The sequence below is a fragment of the Eptatretus burgeri genome, chromosome 13, assembly GCF_056783735.1.
Source record: "Eptatretus burgeri isolate ZD-2024b chromosome 13, Ebu_testis_v1, whole genome shotgun sequence".
NCBI classification, from domain to species: Eukaryota; Metazoa; Chordata; class Myxini; order Myxiniformes; family Myxinidae; genus Eptatretus; species Eptatretus burgeri.
Window position 1 is genome coordinate 77,792,297 of NC_140973.1, and position 10,500 is coordinate 77,802,796.

General features: G+C 46.1%; 2 protein-coding genes across 5 annotated transcripts in view; both read right to left on the bottom strand.

Moving 5' to 3' along the window:
• AMDHD1 (amidohydrolase domain containing 1) overlaps positions 1–10,494 on the bottom strand; it is a 34,932-nt gene extending 24,438 nt beyond the window's left edge. The window contains exons 1-5 of one of the 4 annotated variants that reach the window (XM_085853264.1): positions 9,663–10,494; positions 7,697–7,922; positions 7,307–7,431; positions 6,980–7,073; positions 5,629–5,789 (exon numbers count right to left, since the gene is read on the bottom strand). In XM_085853264.1, coding sequence (XP_085709390.1) covers positions 5,629–5,789; positions 6,980–7,073; positions 7,307–7,431; positions 7,697–7,922; positions 9,663–10,009 — 953 coding nt within the window. In that variant the 5' untranslated portion in view covers positions 10,010–10,494. Of the gene's footprint in view, positions 1–5,628; positions 5,790–5,889; positions 6,241–6,979; positions 7,074–7,306; positions 7,432–7,696; positions 7,923–9,662 lie in introns of those variants that run through there. The other 3 variants (XM_085853263.1, XM_085853266.1, XM_085853265.1) reach the window with 3 other exon arrangements.
• The window catches only part of TRABD (TraB domain containing), a 197,447-nt gene that overhangs the window by 117,586 nt on the left and 69,361 nt on the right, over positions 1–10,500 (bottom strand). The window lies entirely within an intron of this gene.

Here is a 10,500-nt window from a genome sequence, read left to right on the forward strand (position 1 = left end):
ATTCTGTCGTGACCCTCTCGGACTAACGCCGGGAGCTAGTCACGGGTGGGCCTTTCGGCCTCACCACGATCGTGCAAATTGGCCACCCGCGTGGGATAGGGTTGTTCGCCAAACTCGACCTACTTAAGTACCCACGCGGAGGGTAGACCGGGCGATCGCACCTCGCCGCAGGTCGACTCCGGACACGGGCCGCTTAAGCGATCCGTTCCGTACTATCGGGATAACCGAGCGGTGTTATCGTCGGCCTCGACGGTTCCGATTAATTATCGGGCGTATTAAGCCCACTACCAACCCTTTACGTGAAGCAAGATGGAGATTCAATTAAAGAAAAGACGAAGCGAAACGGGAAAACAGTTCAACATGAGGCACATTTATTCCGCGGCACACGGAAAGCACACATACAATTAAAACAATTATGCACAAAAAGCAGATGTAACAAAAGAAACAATGACGCAGAGATACTACCGAATAAGACCGACACACGGCAACACTTAACAGTTATACTTCACCAGACTGGCGCCACAAACACACGTTTACACAGAAACAAAAGAAAAGGCCACCCTCAAAGACAAGGGGGCAGACGGGGCCTGTGGGCCAATATTTGCGTGGGACCTGAAAGAGCGGTCAGGTCCGCGAGACCGGGTGGGTCCTACCCGTGTCTTTGTGATGAGCCGCAAATGTGGCAGCGCGGCGGTGCCCCGACTTCGTGCTCCTTCGCGGGTTTCGTTGGCACTGCTTGCAGTGGGGTGGGAACAGGGCCCCCTTTTCGCACTATCTCAGCGCGGGGGAAAAAGGTGGGGGGAATTGTTGATGCTCTGGGGAAAGAGTATAGCTGGCTTGCTTGGGTCCCGTGATGAGCGATTCCACCGCGACCTCGTCGCCGACCGCCGTCTTCCTTTCCTCAGACCCGAGCTCCTCGGTCTCTTCCCCCAATTCTCCTCAGCCGACTGCCGAAAACCACCGGGATGCCCTCGCCTCCCGACTCCACTCCGCGCTCCAAATTTCTTCTGCCCAAAACTCTCTGCGCTCTTCTGTCACTCTCCGCTCTTCCAAGGCCGACTCTGCCTTTTCTGCCACTCTCCGCTCTTCCAAGGCCGACTCTGCCCAAACCGACTCTGCCCAAACCGACTCTGCCCAGATTCGCCCCGCGCTCGGCGCTTTATAGGCCGGCAGGAGAACCCTTATGCAAATTTCTGGATCAGAACAAGCTCGGGGGTGGAGCCACGCTCGCCCATTGGACGGAGGAAAAGGGGCGTGAATCTCCCCTGATCCTAGAATTTGCATATCTCGAATCCACACAGACGCGCCTGGAGGCGGGGCCAAACCACCCCGCGCTTGCTGATTGGACGGATCAGAAGTGGGCTTGTAGCATTCCTGATCCAAATTCTCCTCGGAAAGGCCGCATTTTGCACTCGCGGCTCGGCGCGCGTCCCGTACGAGCCCAGGACAGCCTGACGCTCGGTGCTCACAGGTGGTGCGGGAATGGCCGCAGAAGGAGAGAGGTGAAGGTGGTGGAGGGTTTATGGTGGTGGTTTATGGCCATGGTGCCGTTTGGAATGGCGGTGATGCGATGTTTGCGGGAGCTAGTTGTGAAGGTAAAGATCGTGGCTGTTGGCGTTGTTGTTGTGAAGCGGCATTGTGGTTGGTGGTTGTTGTGTGATGGCGGTTGAGACATGGTTGGTTCAAAATAAAGATAGAACAGAAAAACGGCTATCTCAAAGCGTCGCAGCCCGAATGAATCACATTTATTCCCTCTAAACAACGGGTTTGGGGCTAACTACACATGTACTTACAGAGATAACTTACCTACGGGATCTGAATGGTGGTTTGCGAATTTCCACAACCGCAACAATATATATATATATATATATATATATATATATATATATATATATATATATATATATATATATATATATATATATATATATATACATATATATATACATATACATATTTATCGAATACCAGATATACTTGTCTTTCTTATCTTATATAGGTTAGGTATGGGAGCATGCACCGGGGCAGCACGTCACTGCATCCATTTTCCGTTGGTACTCCAGAGGCCTCCGTTTGGCCATCCCTCAGGCAGATGCCTGACCCTTCGCCATCTCCTTGAGATGCCGATCAACCTGCTGCAACGAGGAGGCACGTGGTCATCCCGTTGGCCTTCTTCACTCACGAGACTCCCTCACTGAGAGAATCTGGTGAGCAGGATCAGCGTCAGGAAAATGAGCCACATGTCCATACAGCCGCAGTTGATGCTCACAGACGATGCAGGTAACAAATCTCATTTGAGTCTCTCTTAGCAATCGCTCATTCGACAAAAAGTCTGACTTGTGATCGCCAAGGATTCTCTGACGAGACCTGATACCGAAGGAGTTAAGTCTTCATCTCATATCTTTTGTCAGACACCAAGCCTCACATCTCTAGAGCAAGACTGGAAGCACCAAGGACAAGAAGACTCAGACTTTCATCCTCCTGCATAAGTACTGACGCCACACACCATGAACCAGTGAATCCATGATTCCCCAGGCCTGACCCCGACGTCCATTGACCTCCGACTCACAACCTGCAGAGACAAGAATATCGCTACCAAGGTAAGTGAATCTCTCCGTGACCTCAACATCCTCACCACAAGTTGGTACAGACAAGATGGCAGCATCCAAGATGTCATTGAATGCCTGGATCTTTATTTTTACTCAGGAATCCCATAGTCGCAGCGGCTCTGATTCCTCATTCAGTGCCTCAAGGACCCCTACAAGGACATCCAGTGTTTCCACAACGATGACTGCATCATCTGCGAAATCCAAACTGCCCAATCTTTTTTTCTCCATTGGTTAAACTATAATGTGTTCCAGAGACAGTGAGTTCTGCCCTGCCGTTTCGCTATTGTTAGTGATTAGACAACGTCCTACTTACAGTATCGCTTGGCCATTCTTGATTGACAGCATTGAGGTGTTGAGAGCATGGTTCCCTATCTGGGGTGGTTAATTTGCCAGAAAAGTAAAGAGGAGCTAGATGCTGGACCCTGCCTAAATTAAGTATCGCGGATGAAATCCGTGGTTGCCTAGCAACCTGTTGTGCCACGGAGTTGTCTGCGGCTCGGCAACATCAGGGTCACTGGCTGGGAAGCGGGTCCAAGTACTACCATCGTGACCTCCGAACCCATAACAGTATATTCAGTTGTAGGACCACAGTCATATCTACAAGTTAAGACCAAGTGGGATGTAATAGAAAAAAACATTGTCGAGTGTCTACGATGAGAGAGTAGAATGACCTGTACCTCACCCTCTTGATTGTGAAACTGATGCTTTTCAGTGTTTTAAAAGAAATGGCCTCTTCATTTTCCCATCTGAACCTTTGGGTCCCATGACTTTGCAAACCCAGGTGGTAATCGAATATACCATATGCATTTTTCCATTGTCTACTCTTGTCCTCATAATTAATGTAAAAGTTGAAGTGATGCCTGTGGTATAGCCTGCGGGCATGCAGGGCGGGGCATGATGATGGGAGGAGGGGTCGTCGTGAGCATCGTGTCTGCCAGGAATATAAGGAGTGCGCGCCGCCTGAGGCGTCGTAGTGATGCCGTAGTCGCCCGGCTTGTGAGTGTGCTGAGTACGTAATAAAGGAGAGCCGCGGGCAAAGTACGCCCGCGCTCGCGCTTGTGCAACACAGCCCGGCTCGACTGTTCCCCCGCTCGTGTCTGCCTGCTAAGCATCTTCTACACGACACTACAATGCCGACGAATGTCTACGTCCTGGAAGCTACTTCATCCTTGACCCTTAAATCAATGTAAACAAGTAAAAAAAAAGACATAAAATGGCATAGCTCCCGTTGTTTTCGTAATTTTGCTGTACCGAGTTCAAGAGATAGCCCATATTTTATGTCCAACTAATATGCCCGCCAGTCTATCAGTCGGACCATGCATGTCTGAGAAATGGTTGGGGACACGTTTAAGTAACAAAATGGCCACCAGTCGGCCATATTGGATCTGATCTCGAAAAATAATGACGTGTATATATAAGCCATCATTCTTTATCTGCGTTTCAAGTTTGCACAACATCAGTAAATACATGTCTGAGAAATGGTTGAGGAGGTGTTCAACACCGATTTTAAAATAAATTATTTATTATTATTATTTTTTTGCACAACTCAAATGTCTGCCAGCCAGCCATATTGGATCTGGTTTCGAAACAAATGACGTACATATGCATACCATCGTGTGTTTTTGTGCCAAGTACGAATAAAATTGGTCCATACATGTCCAAGATATGGTTGTGGACGCACACACACACGCATGCATGTATGCACGGACATGAAAAGCAAGACCAAATCCATAAGCCCCTGGTTCTGACTAAGTCCAACGGGGGCTAATAAAACAAAGTTAACTTCCAATCAAGGCTGCAATAATAATAATCATTTACCTGGATCCTAACATCTCTAACCATAAAGTGCCTCAACCTTAAATCAAAAGTTTCTTTGACCCAAACGTCTGTAACAAATAACCCTCTCGTCACTCAAACACTCACTCACACTTGTGTGCAGCCTTGCGGCTGCTGGTTGCATCATTGGTAAGGGATGCGGCTATGCTGCTAGTGCAGTGCCCCGATTACCAATACACTGGTTGTCATTTTGCCGACCTCAGAAGAGTGGCAGCCTGAGTGAACCCCACCTGGTGTTAATTGACCAGCCGATAGGGGCTCAATCTCAGGACCCTTGGATCCCAAGAGAGCCACCCTAACCGCTAATCCAATGCCATAGTGGGGCAACTTAGCATAACAATTGTGCATTATGTGAGGAAAGCACCAAATTTGGCACACTAGTAGCCTATCATATTATGAACAGATTTGGATATTGGGCCATCTCAAAATTTTTGATGGCAGTGGAAAATGGCTGCCACAGCCATCAGCGGCTGTATTTGAGATGGCCCAATATCCAAATCTGTTCACAATATGTTAGGCTACTAGTGTGCCAAATTTGGTGCTTTCCTCACAAAATGCACAATTGTTATGCTCTATTTATCTAAGTTGCCCCACTACCAGGCTTACTTGAACACTATAACTCCAAGGTTTCCTATCTTAAGTGTAACTATGAAGTCTTTCACCTGAAACCCCTTTTCACTGTCCCCTCTCCACCTGAATGACTCATGTGATTATATTATCAATACTTATTTATTTATTCATGTGCAGCGTGTGGCTGCTTGGCTGCATCATTTTCTGGGGGTGCGGCTGTGCCGTGATGCAGTGCCCCTGTTACCAGTAAGCTAGTAAATATTTTGCTGACTTCGTAAGGATGACAGGCTGAGTCGACCCACCTGGTGTTAGTTCAACGGAAACAGGGTCTTGAACTCAAGATCGGAAGATCTTAAAGCCAGCCACCTTTACCGTTAAGCTAACATCTGGCCTATCGATACTTGATTCCATGAGATCCAACGCTGTCAATACATTAATGAAATGGAAGGTGGGTGATAATGGGAAGGATATCTTTGAAATAAACAGGTTTAGAAACAGGTTTCTAACCCTAACTGCAGGAATGCAAGCCTGAGCAGTAATGCTAAAGGAGTTGTGGATGGTATACTCTGTATCACAAATTGCCTCATTTACGCTGGCCGTTAAGTTTTCCCACCTGGATGCCTTCACGATGAGTAGATCACCTCGTTTCCCCTGTTCGATAGAGCCGTGACGATGTGAACAGCCCAGAGCATGAGCCGCGTTAATGGTGGCGGCGACAAGGGCTTCAGCCATGGTGAGGTGCAGGTTTACACAGGCCAAGTGCATAACTACAGGCTGCATAAGAAACAACCATATCACACTGTACAAAGAACAATCACACCTACAATTATATGCAAGACAAAGAACACCTGCATCTATTGCTGAAAGGTGTGTGTGTGTGTGTGTGTGTGTGTGTGTGTGTGTGTGTGTGTGTGTGTGTGTGTGTGTGTGTGTGTGTGTGTGTGTGTGTGTGTGTGTGTGTGTGTGTGTGTGTGTGTGTGTGTGTGTGTGTGTGTGTGTTGCACATGTCACACTTCATTATAAAAGGTTGCTGCTGTTGTGGCTAATAAAAATGGAGCCATTGGAAAACTAATAATTGATTTACTGGGAACAAAAATTTGTGTAAGCATTAAGATATTTTTGAAAAACCCATCTTTTTGGTATTGAAGAAGAAGAAGAAGCGGCAATTGGAGTTGAATGCAGTAGTTACCATGGAAACATTTATGATTCTACGACAGCAGGAGCCCTTTACAACAACACGGGAGGATCACAAAAAATTACATACAGCAATATTTATTGAAGCAAAAGAAAAATATCTAAAAGTTAATAGAAGAACACAAAACAACCACCACCAGAGCAGCCACAACAACAATTTACGTGTTCTATAAAATATCTTTTTCCGCGTGTTTTATTTTATTTTACATTCGCATTGAGATTCACAGATGGACAAACAATGTTTGTGAAGTACAACATGCTGTATTTTGATTAAACCCGTCAGTGAAGCGACGGGTAGGAATGCCAATGACTCAAAAGAACAAGAACATCACTCGGTTGAGCGCATACCTCCGTCAGACTGAACAGTTCATGTTTTCTATCCCACTGATGGGCCGGATCTGCATCAGGACCTCCAACATCAAACTGGCTTGTTCTTGTTACCTAACCAAATTATCCACTGAGTTTTGTCCAAATCCATCCATAACCTTTTAAGATATCGTGCTAAATATTGTTTTTGGCCCTATCACTCAATGGTGAAGAACCACTTGTAAATTAAAATAAATTCTAAAATCCAGATCTTCACCAAATTATTATCAATTCTTCCTTGTCACACACCCAACCTGTCCACAAAATTTCATCGAAATCCGTCCGGAACTTTTTGAGATGTCCCGCAGATAACCGGACGAGGGTGAAAACATAACAAAGCAGCACCAATTTGTGGAACAAACCAGGGTATTAACCGAATATATGAGAGAAGACTCTGAATGTACCATAGCAAGGCAATATGCGTTGGGATTAAAATCGCTTCCAAGAGCTACGATGACTCCAGCGTCGATCATGGTCCGTGCTGGTGGTTGCTTCAGCCTGCAGGAGGTTGGAGAAAAGATTTATTTGTGGACCTGAAGCCAAGGCAAACACCTTGCTGATCAATACCTAGTGTGCTTACAACACCATAGGCATCTGTTTCCTAGTCAAGACCAGCCAGTGACAGATTTATGCAGTACATTACAATAAGTACAGTCATACGTGTTTGCTCATGGTAAAAAACTGTAGTCGTGCCATGCGTCCTGTGGAGCAGGTTGAAGACCTGGCTATACCTGAGCATGAAAGCCGTTGTTGGGAGCAGGATAGCCACGCAGCCGGCCGTAACGAGTGCAGATATTCCGTCGTTGCTCACCTCCTCGAGATGGCTCACAGCATGTGCCCCCAATTCGGCAGCAAGCTGCACACAAGAGTACAAGCTAATGAGCACAGTCATGGCCATAGACAACATGTTCTCACCGGGCTAATTGTCTTATGCAAAGCACATTGACAAAATCCAGTTCAAATGTGCTCCTGATATCCTCAAGCACTTTTTTGCTCCACTACTTGTACTTTTGCTCATTCAAAAGGAAGTTTGGGGGCTGAACCAGGTTGTTTGGAAATGTCACAGCATCGGAAGGTTGTGATGTCATTTATTTCCCTGGGGTGCATATTGAGCTCCTAACCTCAGCAGCACCGGTCGGGTGCAGTTCATCTCCGTGGAAGTTCAGGCGCAGGCCTAGATTTTTACCGGTGCTCAGGATGGTCCGTGTCTCCTCCAGGCCGAAGACCCCTTTCTCACAAAATACATCCACCGAGTCAACATGCACCTCACCCTGATGCATCAAACTCACCACGGTTGGCAAGTGTTTCTCCACGATCTCTCGTGTATACTCACTCACCAAATGACCCCTGAGAATGATACAACCCGAGTCAACTTGGGTGTACACAGTGGGAAAGGGAGTAAGAACATCAAAGGTGAGTTGAAACCAAACCTGAACAAACAGCCATTCTGTCAATCTGTTGAAGGAATTGATGTTTCATTCACATGGAGGTTTTCATTTGTTACTAGACACTGGACATAGGTGCAGCATATATGCAAGGGCCATGCCATTGGCTGTGTACATGATGATGTTGTGGTCTTCATGTGGAAACGCAGGATGAACTACTGCTCTTATGAATTAATATTATTAGTATTACTATTATTATTATTATTCCATTGTTATTGTTACCCAAAACGGCTTAGCTTGTATATTTTGCCAAATATTATAGTTGTCTTCTTTATGGTGTCACGAGGTCAAAGCAACAATATGGTTTCACTGTAAATACTGGTGTTTAACGCTTTTAAAGGCAAGCTACTTTTGTGAATTCAGGTTATATGATATAGAAAAGGCCATGTTGAGCAGACAGGGCCATACCTGGGAGGCAAAACCACACCTGGCAGACTGTAATCCACGTAGACTTGCGCCACCATGAAATGGATTCCTTCCATTTGGTTACCTTTTCTGTTCATGGCTGACAAGAGCATTTCCTGCTACAGGGTGAGTTTAAGCACCTGTAACCACACTTTAGACTGCCCAACTACTCTGATACAAGCCTTGCACATTTTATATTGTACCATCTTAAGTGGGCTGACAGGATGGCCTAACGGTACGCACACTTTCCTCTAAGCCGTAAAGCCTGAGTTTGAATCCTGACCCAGCAATTAACTCTCATCCCGGTGTTTCACAGGCAGGGTGATTCATCAATGTGTGTGTCATCGCTTGGATGGACGTTAAAGGGGAATCCCATCTGCCAGCATTAGCTGGTGGACATTTAAGATCCCACGGTGTCCTTTGTGAATAGTCAGCGAGCTATCGCCGGCACCATGAACAAATTCCAAATTCCTGCCCTAACCAGCGGAGGATACTGCATCAGTGGCACTCCCGCACCCTCAGTCAATGATACTACCCCGCAGCCTTGTGCTGCATACAAATAAAGAAGAAGTTACTCAGTCGTGTCCACACGTAATCCGTCTGTTTGCTCGGTCGATATCCTTAGAACGCTTCGTCGACCGAACCTGAAATTTTGTACACCTATTCAATAGGAATCGAGAAGGAACTGAACAAACGTACATGGTGCAACTGAAGGTCCCAAGTTTGCATACACAGGTTTTCAATAAGCCCAGACTGATGAGTCGGAAGGTGAACGTTTGCATCGACATTCATAGAAAATATTCTGAAATAATCAATTGCTTATTCTTTACTAACGATCTTGCAAATGACGTCTTGAAGGACACGATATACCAATCTCAAGTTCCATAATCTTTACTGTAAAAAGTTCTTTACTGTAACTTCCATAATCTCAAGAATTCAGAGTTGTATGAGTAAGAAGGCTGCATTGCATTGTTTTTCAAACATCCTTACAAACTTTTAAATACCATTTTCATCGTCAATCGTACAAGGAATTTCAAGACCTTAAATAAACAGGCTGCGCCTGGCTTTCAAATTTAACCACCATGTATATCACTTCCATGCAATGCTCAGTCCAATGAACTTTAAGAGGTTGGAAGAATATCAAATATTGGTTTCGTTGTTGAGTGATTTCATGGCAGTTGCAGGTGTGATGATGCAGAAGTTTCACGAATCAGTCCAGATGATATTTCATACCGACCTTGGCACAGCATGTGCACCACAGTATGTGACGTGCACCGCCGGTCTGTCGTGCCAGCGTGCTCTCTCGATGGCACGTAACATGCGCGTCTCGGTATCAAGGTCCAGCCCGTAGCCGGTCTTGCACTCGACCAGAGTGGAGCCAGCTCGCAGCATCGCGAAAAGGCGGATGCGCAGGGAGTGCAACAGCTGCTCCTGCTTGGCGGTGCGAGTGTGCTGCATTGTGTAGTGGATACCCCCGCCTGCTTGGTGAATGTCCAAGTAGCTAGCTCCTGCTAACTGTGGTGGAGAACAGGTACGGTTGAGGATCATGGACGTAAAGACGTAGCACATCGACATAGACAACATATTGCTAAGTTTTCTGCACTTCTCATTCCCTCAATCAGTCATGATATAAAATCCCCGTGAAATGTGATTTTGTTCAACTGTAATTAGAATTTGGCTTGAAGGTGGAGTGGGTCAAGCCTTGTTGCATTGCCCTCACCGGTGTGGGTTGGATTTGTTCAGTTGCTCGGGGCAGAAACTTCCACACCTGTGACGGAGTGGTGGCCTGTCTCCTAAGATTGACAAGTTGTCATGAGTGTCACGACGTTCTGTCAAGATCTTTTCAACCAAGCACCACCATGAGGGTGAATGTGATTAAATTAGTGTAATAACAGAATGACAGCACCCTCCCTGGTAACGTACAGTTAGGGTAAATTTGTGTCCACCATTGTTTTGTGTGCATTAGGGCCTTCATTTAATTTGTATGCCGATATAAATGCAAGTTGCACGATTGTGTTGGAATGGGATAAACGTCATAACCGCACCATGTCTAAATGCTGAATGATACCGAATTT